Source organism: Bombina bombina, chromosome 3, assembly GCF_027579735.1.
Source record: "Bombina bombina isolate aBomBom1 chromosome 3, aBomBom1.pri, whole genome shotgun sequence".
Lineage (NCBI taxonomy): Eukaryota > Metazoa > Chordata > Amphibia > Anura > Bombinatoridae > Bombina > Bombina bombina.
The window spans coordinates 646,722,782-646,745,871 of record NC_069501.1 but is presented as its reverse complement, the minus strand read 5'-3'; the positions used below and the strand labels follow the sequence as shown (position 1 = coordinate 646,745,871).

The 23,090-nt window shown below is 37.0% G+C and overlaps 1 protein-coding gene across 3 annotated transcripts in view; it reads left to right on the top strand.

Moving 5' to 3' along the window:
• The window catches only part of LOC128653833 (multidrug and toxin extrusion protein 1-like), a 363,968-nt gene that overhangs the window by 116,393 nt on the left and 224,485 nt on the right, over positions 1-23,090 (top strand). For all 3 annotated transcript variants that reach the window (XM_053707365.1, XM_053707364.1, XM_053707368.1), the window contains one exon: positions 10,019-10,087. In XM_053707365.1, coding sequence (XP_053563340.1) covers positions 10,019-10,087 — 69 coding nt within the window. The remainder of the gene's footprint in view (positions 1-10,018; positions 10,088-23,090) is intronic.

The window sequence follows — 23,090 nt, the reverse complement described above, 5'->3', positions numbered from 1 at the left end:
TTTCTAAAGATACCATTATTTTCATCATATCTTATAATTTACTATAAAAAAAATGATAAAATATGAGGAAAAATGGAAAAAAACACACTTTTTCTAACTTTGACCCCCAAAATCTGTTACATATCTAAAACCACCAAAAAACACCCATGCTAAATAGTTTCTAAATTTTGTCCTGAGTTTAGAAATACCCAATGTTTACATGTTCTTTGCTTTTTTTGCAAGTTATAGGGCCATAAATACAAGTAGCACTTTGCTATTTCCAAACCATTTTTTTCCAAAATTAGCGCTAGTTACATTAGAACACTGATATCTTTCAGGAATCCCTGAATATCCCTTGACATGTATATATTTTTTTTTAGTAGACATCCCAAAGTATTGATCTAGGCACATTTTGGTATATTTCATACCACCATTTCACCGCCAAATGCGATCAAATACAAAAAATCGTTCACTTTTTCACAAATTTTTTCACAAACTTTCGATTTCTCACTGAAATTATTTACAAACAACTTGTGCAATTATGGCATAAATGGTTGTAAATTCTTCTCTGGGATCCCCTTTGTTCAGAAATAGCACACATATATGGCTTTGGCGTTGCTTTTTGGTAATTAGAAGGCCGCTAAATGCCACTGCGCACCACAAGTGTATCATGCCCAGCAGTTAAGGGGTTAATTAGGGAGCTTTTAGGGAGCTTGTAGGGTTAATTTTAGCTTTAGTGTAGTGTAGTAGACAACCCCAAGTATTGATCTAGGCACATTTTGGTATATTTCATGCCACCATTTCACCGCCAAATGCGATCAAATTAAAAAAAACGTAAAATTTTTCACAATTTTAGGTTTCTCACTGAAATCATTTACAAACAGCTTGTGCAATTATGGCACAAATGGTTGTAAATGCTTGTCTGGGATCCCCTTTGTTCAGAAATAGCAGACATATATGACTTTGGCGTTGCTTTCTGGTAATTAGAAGGCCACTAAATCCTGTTGCGCCTCACACGTGTATTATGGCTAGCAGTGAAAGGGTTAATTAGGGAGTTTGTAGTGAGCTTGCAGGGTTAATTTTAGCTTTAGTGTAGAGATCAGCCTCCCATCTGACACATACCACCCCCTGATCCCTCCCAAACAGATCCCTTCCCTCCCCCACCCCACAATTGTCCCCGCCATCTTAAGTACTGGCAGAAAGTCTGGCAGTACTAAAATAAAAGGGTTTTAAAAAAAAATGAAATTTTTTAAGCATATTTACATATGCTACTGTGTAGGATCCCCCCCTTAGCCCCCAACCTCCCTGATCCCCCCCAAAACCGCTCTCTAACCCTCCCCTCTGCCTTATTGGGGGCCATCTTGGGTACTGGCAGCTGTCTGCCAGTACCCAGTTTACAATAAAAAGTGCTTTTTTTTTGTTTGGTGTTTTTTTTCTGTAGTGTAGCTTCCCCCCCCCCCCCCCCCCACACAGACCAACCCCCACCACCTTGCTGATCGTTTTTTTTTTTTTTTTTTTGACATTTTTTTTAATATTTTTTATTTCCACATTTTCTGTAGTGTAGCGGTTCCCACCCGCTCCCTCCCCGTGCACGCGCCCGCCCCCACCCTCCCGTGCACGCGCGCGCCCGTGCGCGCCCCCAGCCACCCCCGCCCACGATCCCGCCCCCCTTCACATCAACAGGGCCATCGATGGCCGCCACCCGCCTCCCGGTCCGGCTCCCACCCACCAACGCAGGGAGCCACCGATCTCCGGTGCAGAGAGGGCCACAGAGTGGCTCTCTCTGCACCGGATGACTTAAAAAGGTTATTGCAGGATGCCTCCATATCGAGGCATCACTGCAATAACCGGAAAGCATCTGGAAGCGAGCAGGATCGCTTCCAGCTGCTTTCCACACTGAGGACGTGCAGGGTACGTTCTCAGGCATTAACTGCCTTTTTTCTGAGGACGTACCCTGCACGTCCTCAGTCGTTAAGGGGTTAAATAGGGCTCTACAGAGGAGATGTTAAATCTGCTGTTTATTACTCCTAAATTTCTCCCACTAAGTTAAATTTCAGTTAGGTGAGGATATCTAATCCTCGTGGAAAAGACTTAAGTACTATTTATTGTTTACTTCAGCCTAGCAGCCCAGAATTGGTGAGGTACGCAGCAGAGGCCTAGAGACGGCTCGGAACCTCACTCACCCCTCCATTGATCTGATAATACCAGATATATGCCAGCCGGTTGTGCTGGAGCACGATCTAACTTCTTGTTCTGCTAAAAGAGCAACACTTTGAGAAGAGACCATTCATTACAACTAATGCTCATCATGGATACACAATCCCGAATAATCAAGGAACTTATATGTGCAGCTTTGTCCCGACTAGAGGAGGAGATGATCGCTACTATACAACGCTGTATATGTGAGACTCCTACTGCAGACGAAGTCAACACACTTACAACTAGACACCTGAGAACTGATCTGGATCTTTTGCACCAGAGAGCAACAGTAGCAGAGGTAGACAGTTCAGACGGGGCGACAAGCGCAATAAATGACCCTCAGCCTTATACCACAGCCTCACCAATGGTGGAAGCGTGTTGGGGTATTGAGCTTGAGTCATTACAGAATGAGAAGCAGATGAAAACCTCGATGCATCAAAAATTTATGAATACATTAGACTGGAGCCGTCCGGATTTACTTTACCCTCACGACGCTTGCCAAGATGATGTTAATACGCATCGAGCTGCAGAGATTACCTCTGTGAATCTCCGTCCTAAAAGGCCAAAAGGCATACCTTTCACCTTCTCACTGCTGGGATTTCTACCCCACTACTCAGAGCTTGCTCTTTATGACACTCAATGCCAAAGACTCAAGAAGATTGTCTACAGTAATGCTACTCTAACAACGGCAATGTGGCACACGATTTTCAAGGCACCCGACGATAAATTATACCCCAAGCTTGTGGCACAGTTGTGGAGGACAGGCATGGGTTAGAGCCGCTGTGCTACGTGTCTGGTGACAGCATGGCTTGATGCGAGAGAACTTTGTAATTTTCCTCTTTCTGGACAATTTGATGAAAATACATTATTCATTTTTATTTACTGTGTGGACGTTGTTTATTGCACCTCCTACAACAGAGACTGTATTAATTACATAGGGCGGGTAAATATGGATTTATAGTTGCTAACAAGTTAAATAATAAACCTCTCTCCTTATTTCAAGTTGAATGTCTGTATCCTCATATAGTTATAAATTTGCATATGCTATGTGACAGTATTGCAGCCATAATTGTACTGTCTAAGATAGGTAAGATATCTCAGGAACTGCAGCTGTTTTACTTATTTACTATACGTAATGATTGTTTGTTACAAATGCGTATATAGTATTCTAAGCATGTATTATATGACTGAGATGATATTTATCACACACACCAGGATAGTAGATTGTGCTGAGGGTTAGAGCGGTTACAAAGCCATTATGTACTATGTGTCGCATTTTTATTCATAGCCCCATCCGGTCTAGCAGTGCTCCCACTCTGATTAGTAATTACATGCACAGTTGCGTCTTACGTTCTATATTTGATAATCCAGCTAATTGCTCTTAACGGTGTCCATATCTTTGTGTGTAACAGTTGCCAGTTATAATAGTAAAATTAGAAAGCACGGTGTGTTACTAGCTCGAGATCCAAAAGTGATCTCCTTTGTTGTAATCAACCTCCACTACTTTATTATATTTAGCGTAAAGGTCCAAGAGTGGCCTCTCTGATCATTATCGAGGTGATTAGAGTACTTGGCATACTAACTGCATAACATGTTCTTTTCTTTTCCTCTCTTATCTAGGAATACATACTGTCCATTATAAGGTTATGTCACATGCTGCCTGTATTCCATTACTGTTAATATGCTACCCTATTTAGCATTGTTTGTATGCCTTCTATCAAAATTTCAATAAAAAATTAAAAAATTAAAAAAAAAAAAAAAAAAAAAAAAAAAAAAAGATGGCCCTGGTTAAATCCATTTACTATCTGTTCTTTAAAAAACCCGACTGCACTCCTATTGGATAACTCCTTCTTTCATATCCTGTCATATAGTAACCCAATACTTCCATATGTTAAATTAATTTCCAACTGCTCTATCAATAATAGTAGACCTCTGAATTATCCCAATAAATTATTCCAATACCGGGACCATATAACTCTTAATCTATATAAGAATCTCCTTCCTTTTCTGGGGAATGCAGTCTGCTATTAAGCTCATTCACCTTGTGTGTAGTCCAAATCCTCGGAACCATGATTAAACCCTTATCCTCTTAAGAAACCTTGGTGTTTCATTCTTATATTCAATTAGTTAAATCAATCACCTCTTGTCTATGGTCTACCAGAGAGACTGTTGATGTATTTGTTTATTTAATTATATATTCATGTATTTATATATGTATCAGGAAAAAAACTTTACTCCATTTGCATAAAGCTCTAGACCATGCCTGCACAAGTACTTCCAAACATGTATTAATACATATGACAAGAAAAATGTATGAGGTCATATTCTGAGTTGAATCCTTAGGGGACCCTTGACTTTAAGCTAAAGATCCAAAAGGTTTCCTTTATTTTATGTTCCAACAAACTTTATTGAGTGGAAAAATGAAAAATTGAAATGTACAATGGTAGCATATTGGATACAGAGATTTGGGCCCTACACAAAAGAGGCTTGTGTGCATTTTATACATTGCAAAAATAAAGAAAAACAGGAAACCAACCTAAGTCATAGTTCTAAACTCAGCAAAGTAGTGTCACAATACTGGAATTTTAAATATGCCCACGAAAAGGTCTTCATGTTGGAGTCTTGAGTCTTTCCGACAGAGTAGCTGCATGTTTCTGATAACTATTTTCATTGGAAACATTTTGTTTTAAATATATAACCTGACCTCTTGCAACAGCCTTAAAAACCCTCTGAAGCAAGGAGTTACCTGAGATAGGTTTTCTATACACTTCCGTCTTAACTGTACTTCCAGGTTTTCCATGTAGTCTAATATCAAGGAAGTTCATTTGTTGTTTGTTAAATTCATGGATGAAACTAATAACCACTGTGTTTTCATTTAAATACTAAATTTACAATTTCCGAATCACCTCCCAAAAAAACAAAAGGTTGTCTATATAGCACCTGTACCAGATAATTTCATGTTTATAGGGATTCCCATCGCCAAAGATGTGGGATAGCTCACACAAACCCATAAACAGGTTGGCATAGGACGGGCAAACTTTTCTTCTATCAGGAGCAGAAATACCATTGGTGCAGCAGGTGCAGTGGCACCAGTGCCCAAGAGTGGAGGGGGCCTATATCAGAATGCCTGTACATAGGCATATACAGAATATGTACAATCCTAATGCAGGGAAGCCTTGAATTAGTGCAAGTAGCAGGTCCATCTGGCTTTCCTCAAAATCACTATACAGAACAGAATGTATTTTATTACTTTTGCTTTTTACTGTTACCTTTGGGGGGTCCCAAAAAAAATGTTGCACCAGAGCCTTCTGTTGAGTTGGTCCACTACTGGCCTCCATAGCTGTCCCACGTCTCTGTAAGTAGAAATCCCCACAAAATTTGAAATAGTTATGAGTCAGTAGTAACTCTGTAATCTTTACCACATAGGCAACAAACTCCTGATCCTGGCCATAAAACTTGTTCATAAAATACTTTATAGCTTAAAAAAAGGTGTGGGGGGGGGCAGGTTAGCACTTCAAAAGTAGGAGCAATCTGACTATGTATAGTATTAAAAAGGGATTGAATATCACATCTATATATAATGATGACACAATATTGTTTATAAAATAATATACAATTTATTCAAAGCTATCTTAAAAACAAACAGAGATGTGCCGGCACAAGTTACTAAAATAATCTATGATAAACAATCATTAAAAAGTCTAAAATACAACAGTCTAATGAAATATAATGCTAACAAATGTTGCTAATATAGACCAGTAAAATGGAATGAGATGTTAACATTTATCCCAAAACATTTGTAAAGTAAGGATGTGAGCCAATAAATGGATGAAGGAAAATAATAACAATCTCTTGGGGAGTGATGTTCCGTGAACAGTGGAACAGTGGAAAGATATGGTTCTGAAATAATCAAGAAATAGTCAATCCTGATTAAGGTAAGAGATAGGCCCCTATTTAAGAAAGGTCTTGCGGACCTGATCCGACACTGCGGATCAGGTCCGCAAGACCTCGCCGAATACGGAGAGCAATACGCTCTCTGTATTCAGCATTGCACCAGCAGCTCACAAGAGCTGCTGGTGCAACAACGCCCCCTGCAAACTCAGCAGGGGGGTGTCAATCAACCCGATCAGACAGGGTTATGGAGCAGCAGTCTTTAGACCTCAGCTCCATAACTTGTGTTTCTGGCAAGTCTGAAGACTCGCCGGAAACACTGGCCCACAAGCTCCCTATGGAGCTTGTTAAATGGGCCCCACAGTCTCAAAGTCAGCCGCAAGTTGCAGCATTACCTTTAAATTATTCCTTCTGTTTACAGGATATCAGTTGCGGTTTTTTCAACCGTGTGTTTAAACAAAACCCCTCTTGGTTGTCCTCCAAGTAGATGTGGAACCAGACTTTTCTTTACTGATTTACCGGACGCTGGGTTGCTTTAGACGTTCTGTGTTCCGTTAACACAGTCTCCAAGCCTTTAGTTGAAAAACCTCCTGACACTCGTATGAGCTGTCAGGGTATGTTCCAGCATGGACTGTGATATCCGGTTTAAGCAGAATAAAGAAACTTCAAGTGGATATTGGAGTCTGTCTCATATAGGCGCTGCAATGGTAAATTGTGTACCTGTGCCTCATAATTGTGCACAATAGGGACTCTATGACACCCGTTCAGCCTAATGAACTACTCCACTTAACTTCAGTTCTGCAGGTGATAAAAAGAATGCATCTACGCGTTTCGGCTGTATGTCACCCTTTATTAAGATGCTCACCTGTATTAACTGATCTTATTTTATAGCCTAACATGCTAAATTGATGTGTGATTGACATCTGATGGGACCAATGGTTGTCCATGGAATTAATTGCATATTTTTGCAAGCTTAAAGTTCTTAAATTTGTATTCCAACTTCTTTCTGTGGTTTAACCCTTAAGTGGTTAACTGAAGATTAAAGGTTTGTTGACATATTTATGTTAAACTAAAAGATATATACTACAAGCTGCGAGACAAACATCAGACAAACTTATTAGTATTATCATTAGTATTGTAGTGTTATAGTTAATCACCTTTTTCTTACTTGTTGGGGACTTATAATCAGTAAAAAAGTAAAGATAAATTCATGAATCTCTGAGTTGGCGAATTTATGGTTTCTATTGGGATATAATATTTCATTAAAAACTAAGACAGTTTCAAGAAAGTGCTCAAAATAGTCTCCATAAAAATACCTTAAAGTTGGAGATATTGTGTGTGATTAATGTGTATAGGGTTATGTGTTAATGAAACAGAAAAAGTGAATATACCGTACTTTATTAAAATTCTAAAGTAGTGGATCTGTATTCCTATATTGGGGAGTGTGCTCTGTGAGATATATATCTATTTGGAAAAAAAAGGGTTCCATTGGAAAATAAATAAATGCAAAATATATAAATACTTAAGAAAATAACACCTAGATTACGAGTTTTGCGTTAGAGACTATGCGGTGCTAACGAGCAGTTTTGTCTCACCACTCACTTACCTGCAGCGCTGGTATTACGAGTTTTCAGAGACCTGTCGTTAAAAGACAAGAAGTGAGCGTTGAGCAAAATTTTGCTCATTACCGCACTCCAATACCAGTGCTGCTTAAGTCAGCGGTGAGCTGGTGTAACATGCTCATGCACTATTTCCCCATAGGAATCAACGGGGAGAGCCGGCTGAAAAAAAGTCTAAAACCTGCCAAAAAGCAGCGTAAAGCTCCTTAACGCAGCCCCATTGATTCCTATTGGGAAATAAAATGTATGTCTACACCTAACACACTAACATGAACCCTGAGTCACCTACATTATATTATTAACCCCTAATCTGCCGCTCTGGACACCGCCGCCACCTACATTATACTTATGAACCTCTAATATGCTGCCCCCAACATCGCTGACACCTACATTATATTTATTAACCCCTAATCTGCCACCCCCAATGTCGCCGCCACCTACCTACACTTATTAACCCCTAATCTACCGCTCCCAACATCGCTGCCACTATAATAAACATATTAACCCCTAAACTGCCACACTCCCGCCTCGCAAACATTAGTTAAATATTATTAACCCCTAATCTGCTGTCCCCAACATTGCCGCCACTATATTAAGGTTATTAACCCCTAAACCTAAGTCTAACCCTGAAACTAACACTCATTAACTTAAATATAATTTAAATAAATCTAAATAAAATTACTATCAGTAACTAAATTATTCCTATTTAAAACTAAATGCTTACCTATAAAATAAACCCTAAGCTAGCTACATATAACTAATAGTTACATTGTAGCTATCTTAGGGTTCATTTTTATTTTACAGGCAAGTTTGTATTTATTTTAACTAGGTAGAATAGTTATTAAATAGTTATTAACTATTCAATAACTACCTAGCTAAAATAAATACAAATTTACCTGTAGAATAAAACCTAACCTAAGTTACACTAACACCTAACACTATTATTACCACAACTTCAGAGCTCTGGTTAACTGTTTCACAAAACATAAAAGTTGCACAAAGCTTTGTTGCAAAAATGGTCCGGCTCCTAAGCTTTACATTCCTGCTTTTTAGATAAAGATAGCAAGAGAATGAAGCAAAATTGATAATAGGAGTAAATTAGAAAGCTGCTTAAAATTGCATGCTCTATCTGAATCACGAAAGAAACAATTTGGGTTTAGTATCCCTTTAAGCTTGTTTACTACAACCTCAAAAGTTACGAGAATTAACTTATCTAAGAATAGTATGACCAGGAGTTTACATTTGGCCTGGAGCCAGTGTTGAGTCATGCCCAAAATTTTCTTAAGTAAGGGCAATCCCATAACATATGTAATATATCTGCATCGGGTTGATGACACTTAGGACAATAACATGGTATGTGAGGACTCCATTTTTAAATATATATCCTGGGAGTTATATATGTATTATGCAATAACCTAGTATGAGACTCGCGTAGATCCATCGAAAAAGTCATTTTGCTAACACTAAAAAGACTGTTGGAATTGATAATCAAGCAGACCAGTCATCTCCTACATTCTGTAGAGCCTGCTTGCTTGACATTTCCTGTAGGATTGCATACATTTGAGATATAAACCAATGTCTATTCTTGATCCACAGAACTAGCTTTGTCATAGCATCATCAGCTATTACCAGCTGTCAGGAATTGAGTAAGTTTGCCACATAATGCCTTGCCTGTATGCAAAAGTATGCATTTGAGGCATGACATAATGTTCTCTGAGTTCTGCAAAGGACAAATGGTTGCAGCCATCAGCAGACAATATCTGATATATATGCCTAATTCCCATATTACCCATTGCAAAAATGGTTTCGTAGTTAGCCCTGATATAAAGTCAGGATTACCATGTTGGAGTAAGAATTTTGTTCCTTTACAATTTACTCCTAACCATTTGCACATACACTGCCCTACTTTAGTTGGGACTAAGAAAAGAGACAGAGTTTAAGATCTATTTGGTTCCTCGAAAGATGTGGAAGTAACACTAAGGATCAGGGCTTAATAAATTCTTTCTCATGTTCCACAAATATTGACTTTTATTGTTCCTAAGTAATGGCATATGTTTTGATATGTAAACTTACTTCTGTCTACTAGTGATGTAGTACATACAAGAATACAAAAGTTAACCAGAGCAGAGTGTATGTGATTTGCCGACAATTATCCAAGTTGCACAATTTAGAAGTATTGGGTTTTATCTAGTCTGGACACTGCAGCTCATATTACCCAATGTAAAATCATTATCATTGCCGCAATAGACATTTTCAAATTAGCTATTATTGTTGTCATATGTAAATTATAAAATTATAAAATATATTAACTGTGTATTTATTCCTTTCAGTTTATAACTATCACAGGTATTTCCATTGGACAAGGATTAACGACAGCATGTGATACACTTGTCTCCCAAGTAAGTGCCAAATAGCTTAAAATATTGTTATTTTTATTTTCGGATCTATTCTTACTATAATATACTATAACTGCAAGGAATGTGACTTTATAATTAGAGAAATATACTAGTTATTAGAAAGCTATGATTAAAAATGTAGAATTCGGGAGTTAACCAGGGAAGCAGCAAGACGTGTTTTAAAAGAGCTCCTGAATATATTTACCATTTTACTGCTAATCCCTTGATTTAACTTCAGTTTTGTGCCGTTTAAACTACTGGAGGATTCAGGGAGTTTCTCCTCTCAATCTTTGACCTGATCAAAGTCACCTAAAGGACCTTTTAAGTCACCAAGGCCTAGATTTGGAGTTCGGCGGTAAAAGGGCTGTTAACGCTCCGCGGGCTTTTTTCTGGCCGCACCATAAAATTAACTCTGGTATCGAGAGTTCAAACAAATGCTGCGTTAGGCTCCAAAAAAGGAGCGTAGAGCATTTTTACCGCAAAAGCAACTCTCGATACCAGAGTTGCTTACGGACGCGGCCGGCCTCAAAAACGTGCTCGTGCACGATTCTCCCATAGGAAACAATGGGGCTGTTTGAGCTGAAAAAAAACCTAACACCTGCAAAAAAGCAGCGTTCAGCTCCTAACGCAGCCCCATTGTTTCCTATGGGGAAACACTTCCTACGTCTGCACCTAACACTCTAACATGTACCCCGAGTCTAAACACCCCTAACCTTACACTTATTAACCCCTAATCTGCCGCCCCCGCTATCGCTGACCCCTGCATATTTTTTTTTAACCCCTAATCTGCCGCTCCGTAAACCGCCGCAACCTACGTTCTCCCTATGTACCCCTAATCTGCTGCCCTAACATCGCCGACCCCTATATTATATTTATTAACCCCTAATCTGCCCCCCTCAACGTCGTCGACACCTGCCTACACTTATTAACCCCTAATCTGCCGAGCGGACCTGAGCGCTACTATAATAAAGTTATTAACCCCTAATCCGCCTCACTAACCCTATCATAAATAGTATTAACCCCTAATCTGCCCTCCCTAACATCGCCGACACCTACCTTCAATTATTAACCCCTAATCTTCCGAGCGGAGCTCACCGCTATTCTAATAAATTGATTAACCCCTAAAGCTAAGTCTAACCCTAACACTAACACCCCCCTAACTTAAATATAATTTACATCTAACGAAATAAATTAACTCTTATTAAATAAATTATTCCTATTTAAAGCTAAATACTTACCTGTAAAAAAAATCCTAATATAGCTACAATATAAATTATAATTATATTATAGCTATTTTAGGATTAATATTTATTTTACAGGCAACTTTGTAATTATTTTAACCAGGTACAATAAATATTAAATAGTTAAGAACTATTTAATAGTTACCTAGTTAAAATAATAACAAATTTACCTGTAAAATAAATCCTAACCTAAGATATAATTAAACTTAACACTACCCTATCAATAAAATAATTAAATAAACTACCTACAATTACCTACAATTAACCTAACACTACACTATCAATAAATAAATTAAACACAATTGCTACAAATAAATACAATTAAATAAACTATCTAAAGTACAAAAAATAAAAAAGAACTAAGTTACAAAAAATAAAAAAATATTTACAAACATAAGAAAAATATTACAACAATTTTAAACTAATTACACCTACTCTAAGCCCCCTAATAAAATAACAAAGCCCCCCAAAATAAAAAATTCCCTACCCTATTCTAAATTAAAAAAGTTACAAGCTCTTTTACCTTACTAGCCCTGAACAGGGCCCTTTGCGGGGCATGCCCCAAGAATTTCAGCTCTTTTGCCTGTAAAAGAATAAATACAATACCCCCCCCAACATTACAACCCACCACCCACATACCCCTAATCTAACCCAAACCCCCCTTAAATAAACCTAACACTAAGCCCCTGAAGATCTTCCTACCTTGTCTTCACCATCCAGGTATCACCGATCCGTCCTGGCTCCAACATCTTCATCCAACCCAAGCGGGGGTTGGCGATCCATAATCCGGTGCTCCAAAGTCTTCCTCCTATCCGGCAAGAAGAGGACATCCGGACCGGCAAACATCTTCTCCAAGCGGCATCTTCGATCTTCTTCCATCCGGAGCGAAGCGGCAGGATCCTGAAGACCTCCAGCGCGGAACATCCATCCGGACCGACGACTGAACGACGAATGACTGTTCCTTTAAGGGACGTCATCCAAGATGGCGTCCCTCGAATTCCGATTGGCTGATAGGATTCTATCAGCCAATCGGAATTAAGGTAGGAATTTTCTGATTGGCTGATGGAATCAGCCAATCAGAATCAAGTTCAATCCGATTGGCTGATCCAATCAGCCAATCAGATTGAGCTCGCATTCTATTGGCTTTTCCGATCAGCCAATAGAATGCGAACTCAATCTGATTGGCTGATTGGATCAGCCAATCGGATTGAACTTGATTCTGATTGGCTGATTCCATCAGCCAATCAGAAAATTCCTACCTTAATTCCGATTGGCTGATAGAATCCTATCAGCCAATCGGAATTCGAGGGACGCCATCTTGGATGACGTCCCTTAAAGGAACCGTCATTCGTCGGGAGACAACGGAAGAAGAGGATGGATCCGCGTCGCCTGCTTCAAGATGGACCCGCTCCGCACCGGATGGAAGAACTCCAAATCTAGGCCCAAGAGAATAATCTAAAAGTGCGGCCTGTAAGGTTTGACACAAGGAGACGGAGTATGGATTGCTACACACCAACCTTTCCAATTTTCCGGGTAATATACCTATATTACACTTAAGGATACTCACAATGGAGGAAGTCTTTCAAACTCTACAAACTCTATTCCGGGACTTTGAGAAGGTAATGCTCAGAAGCATTGACAGCCTAATATTGCTACAGCAAGGTGAAAAGCCACAGAAGATTACCTCACTGACACTCTCTCCAGAAGTGCCATTATATACCAATCGGTAGACGCAAGGCATGGGACATATTACCTTCGCATGGAGGGGTATGACCTTGTGGGATGCGGCCGATCCCTGGGACCAGACTCCCATACTTGGGATGCAAGGGACCACATGCAAGGCTGAAGACTTGACTGATAACCACGTCAATACACTGCAGGACCCAACGTACATATATATTATGCCAGAGTGGAAGGGCCCCAGCCATGTGTCCGTTGACCATCCCATGCTAACTTGGTCAGCAACAAAGAAAGAAAATGTCAAGCGTCTACTTGAAACGGAGAGCCGCGACAAAACAGCTGAATCACTAGAAAGCTATCTTCAGGAGGTTAAAATAGCTGCTAAGCAACTTAGTGAACTTTAATCTCACCCTCTTGGAACGAATGGCCAGGAAGACTGGCGTAGGGTAGGATTGAGTTCTATTTCACAGAGACTATGGGGCATATTTATTAAGCTCCATATGGAGCTTGATGCCCCGTGTTTCCAGCAAGCCTTCAGGCTGTCCTGAAACAGAAGTTATGAAGCAGCAGTCCATAAAGAAATCAACAGAAATCAACCCAATCAAATATGATCGGGTTGATTGACAACCCCTGTTAGCGGCCGATTGGCCGTGAATCTGCAGGGGGCAGTATTGCACCAGCAGTTCACAAGACCTGCTGGTGCAATGATAAATGCTGACAGCGTATGCTGTCGGCATTTATCGATGTGCAGCAGACATGATCCACTATATCAGATCATGTCCGCTCGCACAATCATAAATATACCCCTATATCACTCAGTTATTGAGGTTCTTTTTCTTACTTCTGAGTTAATTAGCACTTGTAAACTTTACTCACCAGATATATATGCCATTTAATATGTTTATTATATAGACACTTGTAAGCCTCCATTAGACCACTTCTATTTAGCAAGGTAGCATATTTAGGGATGGGCGAATGTTTCGCAACATTCGAAAAACGGCACGAATTTTAACACATTCGTTCGTTCGAATCGAATTTCGAATGTTTACATAACATTCTAACATTCGATTTTCGAATATTCGGTTTCGAATTTTACGATTACATTCGAAAATATTCGAATTCGAAAAATTTGAATTTAGATTGTAATAGTATTTCTAATGCTTTTTCTTTAAATGTAATATTCGAATTATGCAATATTCGAATTCGAAAAATTCGAATTTAGATTGTAATAGTATTTCTAATGCTTTTTCTTTAAATGTAATATTCGAATTATGCAATATTCGAATTCGAAAAATTCGAATTTAGATTGTAATAGTATTTCTAATGCTTTTTCTTTAAATGTAATATTCGAATTATGCAATACGTGTATTCGAATTCGAAAAATTCGAATTTAGATTGTAATAGTATTTCTAATGCTTTTTCTTTAAATGTAATATTCGAATTATGCAATACGTGTATTCGAATTCGAAAAATTCGAATTTAGATTGTAATAGTATTTGTAATGCTTTTTCTTTAAATGTAATATTCGAATTATGCAATATTCGAATTCGAAAAATTCGAATTTAGATTGTAATAGTATTTCTAATGCTTTTTCTTTAAATGTAATATTCGAATTATGCAATATTCGAATTCGAAAAATTCGAATTTAGATTGTAATAGTATTTCTAATGCTTTTTCTTTAAATGTAATATTCGAATTATGCAATACGTGTATTCGAATTCGAAAAATTCGAATTTAGGTTGTAATAGTATTTCTAATGCTTTTTCTTTAAATGTAATATTCGAATTATGCAATATTCGAATTCGAAAAATTCGAATTTAGATTGTAATAGTATTTCTAATGCTTTTTCTTTAAATGTAATATTCGAATTATGCAATACGTGTATTCGAATTCGAAAAATTCGAATTTAGATTGTAATAGTATTTCTAATGCTTTTTCTTTAAATGTAATATTCGAATTATGCAATACGTGTATTCGAATTCGAAAAATTCGAATTTAGATTGTAATAGTATTTCTAATGCTTTTAAATGTAATATTCGAATTATGCAATATTCGAATTCGAAAAATTCGAATTTATATTCAAATTCGAAAAATTCGAATTTATATTCGAATAAGAAAAATTCGAATTTCGAATGTAGACATTCGATATAATTATAAACATTCGAATTCGAAAGTGACATTCGAAAACTGTAAATAACATTCGATTTTCGAATTTTTAAGAATATTCGTTCTTATCGACATTCGAATTTAGAATTCGAATTTCGGTAATAACATTCGTTCTACATTCGAAATTCGAAAATTTGCACATTCGCCCATCCCTAAGCATATTATATCATATCAGACTTGTAAGAGCTCTGCTAGATGCACTTTTATAGAGTTTACTATCATGTCTCATGTCGATGTAAATGTTAAGGCAGATGTTGACTACCTCCCTTCAGGTTCGGTTAACTACTAGTTATTTTCTTAATGATGTCTAAGATAGTCATTCAGATATGCCTTTTAGCAGATGGAGTTTTTAAAACCACGATATCCTGAGACAAAAGGTAAATACCAATTTTCACCACTAGATGGGAGTCAGCAACCAGCTACAGTTTTATTTCTCTAATAGTCCACATTAAATTTCCTATATGACCTAGAGTGACACTGATTTATAGAACCTTTTCTTATCAAGATATGCAGTAGCACTAATAAAACTTAATTTAGGTCCCTCCTACTAAGTACACCATGACTGAAGCCTATAGATCCAGATTTAATACTGACATACTCTCCTACGCTACACACTATGGTGTCAATTTATCATGCTCCATAACCCGATCGAATACAATCAGGTTGATTGACACCCCTTGCTAGCGGCCGACCGGCCGCGAATCTGCAGGGGGTGGCATTGCACCAGCAGTTCACAAGAACTGATGGTGCAATGATAAATGCTGACAGCATATGCTGTTGGCATTTATCGATGTGCAGCGGACATGATACGCTACATCGTATCATGTCCGCTCGCACATTAATAAATTGACCCCAATATGTCAAGGTAAAGATGTACAAGCGCTAGTTGAGACCCCACCAAGCTATATGTAGACATCCCATGGTCTTTTAGAAGTCAGACATTTGTGACTTGGTAACTTTATTAATTAAATTATTCCTATCCTTCCAAGTAGGGTTGCACCGATACCATTTTTTTATGACCGAGTACAAGTACCGATACTTGTTTTCAAATACTCGCCGATACCAATTACCGATACTTTTTTTTTTAATGTCATGTGACATTTTACCAAGCACAATACAGACTAATTATTTAAGATTCCTTCTTTATAATTATAAAGTACTGTAATTTAAAAGACATTATGAAATAATAAAACAGTTTTATTTGTCACAAAGTTCACTGAACATGTTTATAAATAAAAAATATTACAATAAAATATTAAATTTAAAGGGGTGGTACAATTGGGTTGTAGGGCTGTTATATAACATCAATCTGACATTTGTATGGAGGTTCGACTCTAAGTTGAACAGTCTTTCACTTTCCACACTACTGCATGGGGCAGAAAGATATTTTTGGGCCATTTTAGCCAGAGCTGGAAATCTGTTTATTAACTGCCCAGTACTTCAGGGGTTTGTCTGAACGAGGTACAGTGATCTCTCTTACAATAATACAAATAACAGCAATTTGTATTGGCAGAACAGTAGTAAACAATTTTTAGTTTAGTCTCCACTCCAGTTTAAAATGAAATGGGAACATGCCGTTTGAAAAAACGCCACAAGATAGCATAAGGGTAGGAAGTGGAGGTATCGGTTTAAGTATCGGTGCATTTGCATGAGTACAAGTACTCATGCAAATACTTGGTATCGGTACCGATACCGATACTAGTATCGGTATCGGTGCAACCCTACTTCCAAGAATCCAATTTTTTTTTAAATAGATCCACCCACCACCCCAACATAATGGTTATTGGTTAATGGTTAAATGGTTAATGGTCAAAACTTAGGAAAATATATCCTTAGACCTATATCCCCTAATTACCATTATAAATGCAGACTAATTACAGAAACAAATAAATCTATTTCTTTTTCTAAGGGATTGAATAATGTATAATATTTAAATCCAAAGGATTAAGTTGTATGCTATTTTCTAGAAATTAGAGTTGAGATCCTAATATAGCTCCCTATACCATAGAACATGTCTATTAATAATTGCTCTCAAAAAACTTGCAGGGGTATATTTATTATAGTGCGAGCGGACATGATACGATGTATCGTATCATGTCCGCTGCACATCGATAAATGCAGACAGCATATGCTTTCAGCCTTTATCATTGCACCAGCAGTTCTTGTGAACTGCTGGAGCAATGCCGCCCCTGCAGATTCGTGGCCAATAGGTCGCTAGCAGGGGGTGTCAATCAACCCGATCATATTCAATGGGGTTGATATCTGTCCGTGGTCTCAGAGCAGGTGCACAAGTTATCCTGCTTCATAACTTCTGTTTCCGGTGAGCCTGAAGGCTTGCGCGGAAACCGGGCATAAATCGGCCCCCAAGGATATTATATAAAAATAATAAAGAAATCCACATGAGATGCAACTGAGTTCTAGGTGAATCTAAGCATCATATGTTGAAAACCCCAATGTACTATAACTTAGATTCTATCTACAAGATATTTTCCCTTCCCCCTCATTCTCGATATTACTGATCCCATTTACTTATGTTGTCGATATTCATGAACCAAGAGTGACCACTAATTGTAATGGGAAATAGACTAATTTTAATATAAAAGAAGTTAAATATTGATTGTACAGGTTAAGTATTTATATATAGCTGTGTCATATCTCATTTCTATATTGTAAAGGTACAAGATGTATATGGCAGAACTTTCTCCATTATGTTACCTAAGTATAAAATATTGTATCATGATTACATTGTAACCTTTCTTTTGTTTGTAGACTTTATAACCTCAATAACAATTATTTTTAAAAAAAGTAGAATTCAAAGAAATCATTTGTAATTTTATATGAATGAGTGAAAATAAGTAAGTGTTACAAATGTTTGGTTACCTAGTTAATCTATTTCTTTTTTTACCTTCATATGGAATGTTTCTGTTAAATTGTTATAGCAAATATTCAGTGTCGAAATCTGTCTTCATCTTCAAGGAACATTAAACTCATAATTGAATTCCCTATAAAGGCCCTGACGCTACTAAATGTTGCACAGTGATGGGTAGGTTGATTTGGGCCAATTGGCTCCAGCAAAGGAAGAAGAATAAAAAACATTCAACAATACATATTGAAAACAAAATGATACATTTTAAAATGTATTTTGCCTGCAGATGTTTATTTTTTTTCAAAAAAGTGGGTTATTTTATTCAAAAATACAAATGACTTTAAAGGGACATTAAACTCAACATTTTTCTTTCATGATTCAGGTAGAGAATACAATTTTAAACAACATTCAAATTTACTTCTATTGTCTAATGTGCTTCATTCTTTGGATATCCTTTGTTAATGAAATATAAATGCACATGGTTGAGCCAATCACATGAGGTGTCTATGTGCAGCCACCAATCAGCAGCTACTGAGCGAATCTAGATTTGCTTTTCAGAAAAGAATATCAAGAGAATGAAGCAAATTAAATAATAGAAGTGAATTAGAAAGTTGTTTAAAATTGTATTCTCTATCTGAATCATGAAATAATTTTTTGGGGGTTTAATGTCTCTTTAATATCCCTTTTTGCTTGCAAGAAAATGCAGATGGTCATGACTTTGAATGCTGTTAAATGTTATGCCAGGTGGTCAATGGCTTCAAGTAAAAAAAAAAAAAAAAAAAAGAAACACAATTTTTGTAATATCTAACAAACAACAGTAATTAATTGAGGTGTTGAGGCTAAATGATTATATTTTGTTTTAGCTTCACAACATTCAAATTTGGCTAGAGACAATGCAGTGAGTTCATTGTCAAAATGATCTAATTTGGGTAGTCTATTACAATTAGTTACAGGATATGTGTGTGCATTTCACAGGGTTTTCAAAAGCTATTCCAATAACTTCACTAACACTTTGCATTGAGATAATTTAATAGTGATACAAGCACAGGGGTTGCTATGGTTCTAATTCAACAGCACGGAGCGCTTGAAAACTCATTTTAGCCTCATTTTGAACAATTTTATGGGCTGTTTGCATGTTTGTTCGTTTTAAGTTTCTGCACATGCTTAGATCAGGGTTTCACAAATAAGATGCTTCCTGGGATAATTATTTGGTTTTATATATATATATTATATATATATTTATATATATATGTATGTGTGTGTGTGTATATATAAAGATTCCGGATCCAACAATATCCATTTATGATACCAATTGCTTAGAACAGTAAAAAAAGAAAACTATTGGAAATTATTTAATTGCATATTTGTCGTACAATTATTGGTTAAGTAAAATAAAAACTGCACTCAGGCACATTATGCACAAAAAAATATCATTACTGAATCAATTAGATATTATGTTCTCTTTTCCCACTGGCTGTGTTTAATTTGTTTGCTAACTGTCTTTTCCCATAAACTTCTATGGGAGTGCTACAAAAGCTTCTTCTAGATTTCCCTTGCAAGCTAACCTGAAGGTGCACTAGGCCAACTGCGCTAAAGCTGAAGGTGCGTTAATAAATACTTAAAATACCTTATAGTGTTTTTGCGAATAAAATATATTCTTATATGTTGCATTATTGTTTGACTATCTGGTCTGGTGTTTTAACGCTGGTTTACAACGGCGATCTTACTCTGATATTACTCTATTACTGCCCTAGTAGGTGGGTCTATTGTGGTATTCTACCCTATGGTTGATCTTGTCGGTACTTTTACATCGGTAGTCACACTGCTCAGTTTTATACAACAGTGACATATTCTTATCCACATGCTGGGAACAGTTTGTTTTAAAGTTGACTCGCAACATTGTCTTCATGTGCACTAGCTGTTTTAAATATTATTTGACTGTTTTGATGTGCGTCTGACCACCTACGCTGTGATGATCTGTTACAGTGTAGCGTATACGTTGACAGCTATATGTTTCAACTGCTGTGATAGCTATTTTGTAACTCTGACTGTGGTTCATATATCTACATTGGTCCTTTAAACACACTGTCTCTGTTTGTAATTGATATATATTTATGGTCTGCAATGTTGTTACGTATGAATTGGCCGCGGTTGATATCACATTCTGGCTGTTAATTATATGTGAATTTAGGTAGAACTTTTCAGCACATACAGGCTTAAATATTGCACGCCACCTAAGGACCACTGTCCAGGTCCCCAGTTCACAAATCAAAGGAAAAGCAGGCAGGTGACAGCAAATATAGTATTCATTTATTAAGGAGGTAAAAAAAGGCAACGTTTCGGGATTAGTCTCCCTTATTCATGCCATACCTGATACAAACCAACAAGTGACTTATATACATGTATACCACTAGGTGGCGCTCAAGTGCAATTAACTCTTTCTTATCTAACACATTAACTTACTCATTAGTTTAACTTACATTTATACGTTTCCTATTATGTATACATAGCAGCAGAGTAACCATAATTTATTAAATTACTAATTTCTTAACCAACATTCACTTTATCCTAGAATGACAACAATAGATTGTAATTTTCATCTCAACAGTATAAATCATAAAAATACTGTAAGGTCCCAGTCCTTATTCAACCCCTTTGGTTCTAGACTCTCCAATTCATATATCCAGTATGCTTCTTTTTGTTTTAACAGAATGTCTCTATCCCCTCCTCTACGTGGAATGTCTACTTTATCAATTATTTGAAATTTCAATTGACTTATAGAATGGTTAGCTTTTATAAAATGGGCAGCTAGAGGGGCTTTTACATTACCGGTCCTAATATTGCTCTTATGTTCAATTATTCTTTCCTTAGCGGACCTGGTAGACTCCCCTATGTAGACCCCCCCACATGGACATTTAATTATGTATATTATGAAGGTAGTCAAGCATGTAAAATAACCTTTTATGTTATATTTTTTGCCAGTATGAGGGTGATAGAAAATTGACCCTTTACTCATGTTGCTACAACATGAACACCCTAAACAGGGATAGCAACCAGTATTTTTTGTAGTTATATAACTGGGTCTGTTTTTAGTGCTAGGACCAATGTCAGCTCTAACCAATTTATTTTGGATGTTACTACTCCTTTTAAAGGCAGACATAGGGGGGCTCTGAAATTCTATTACAGATGGATTACAGTCAGACAAAATATTCCAGTGCTTCCTAATAATGCGCTGTATTTCATTACTTTGTGCATTATATTCTGTTATAAAAATAAGTCTATCCTTCTGGTTATCTTCCTTCTTTGCTCTATCCTTTGGATGCAATAAATTTAGTCTGATTTTACAGTTTCAATTTCTTTCGTTATAAGACTTTTAGGATAACCCCTTTCCAGGAATCTCTCTCCCATCTCTGTCAGTCTCTTATTCAGTATTTTCTCATCTGAGACAATTTTGCGCACTCGCAACATTTGACTGTGGAGTAGAGATTTCAGAAGTGAAGGCGGATGAGCACTTTAAAAGCGCAAAAGACTGTTTCGGTAAGTTTTTTTCTTAAATAGATCAGTTTTAAATTGGTTATCTGATTTAATTACTCTCACGTCCAGGAAGTCAACAACCTCCTCACTCCAAGTCAATTTCAATTTTATATACCTTGATGATGAATTTAAATCATTCACAAACCTTTCAAGGGTTCCAACGTCGCCCCACCAGATGCCGGAAATATCGTCAATATATCGCCACCAAGTGGCGCCATATTGAACAAATAATTCGTTAGAAAAAACATACTTTTCCTCATAGAGGTTCATAAAAATATTCGCATAATTTGGGGCGACGTTGGAACCCATGGCAGTACCTTGGAGTTGGAGGAAATAGTCATCCTGGAAGAGAAAGTAATTTCCACATAGTATAATTGTCAGAAGCTGGACAAAAAAATCTATTTGTGCAGAAGTATATTGATTGTCATTCTTTAATGCATTTTCTACAGCATCAATGCCACTTGAATGTTTTATATTAGCGTAGAGACTCTCTACATCTAAGCTAAACATAATAAATTTACTGCTCGGGAGGTCTAGGGAGTCTAATTTACATAAAAAATCATTTGTATCTTTAATAAAGGAGCTGGAGCGTTCAACATAGGGGCGTAAGATCTTATCCAGAAATATTGAAATGTTTGTAAAGACTGAATTAGTACTTGCAACGATAGGGCGCCCTGGAGGGTTTTTTTATATCCTTGTTTACTTTGGGTAGAACATACATTACAGGTGTATATGGATTATCCACCTGCAGAAAAGAAACAACATCCTTACCTATTATCCCTTTATTTTCTGCTTTTGAAATGATCATTTTAATTTCTTTTTGTAATTTAAACACAGGGTTATGGTTAAGTTTTTTATATACTGCCTCATTGTTCAATTGGTTCTTAATTTCATCAATATAAGCATTTTTATCTAACACCACTGTTGCTCCTCCCTTGTCCGCTCTTTTTAAAATAATTTCAGGGTGTCCTTGCAAATTCTTTAGGGCTAAATGATGATCAACTGTCATGTTAGTGCCCATCTGTTTATAATTATTCCCATTTTTTCTATACTTCTCAACTTTTGTTTGTAATTTTGAAATATCCCTCTGAACTAGAGTTGTAAAAGTCCCTATACTGTGGTTATTTACAATAGGGTTATATTTACTTTTCTTTCTTAACCCAAGTTGTTTTAAATGGATCGTTGGATTCTCATTATTTATATTTACATTTTCAGCCCAATTCAAAGTCTTTAACTTCAAAGTTCTTATGAATCTATACAGGTCTTTTTGCAGCTGAAAGAAGTTACAGTTTTTTACTGGGCAAAATGATAGACCTTTGTTTAACAATTCAAGTTCAGGCTTAGAGAGTTCATGTTTGGAAATATTGATAACATTATTTTTATATGTCTCTAGTGGGGTAGATGTTGACATGACAGTTTCAACACCATTGCTTACCCCCGGTACCCGGATCTCATCCCGTTCATCATCATGGTGGTCCCCATTTAGTGTCCTCGCCTTGAGCGCAATTGCCGTGTTGCC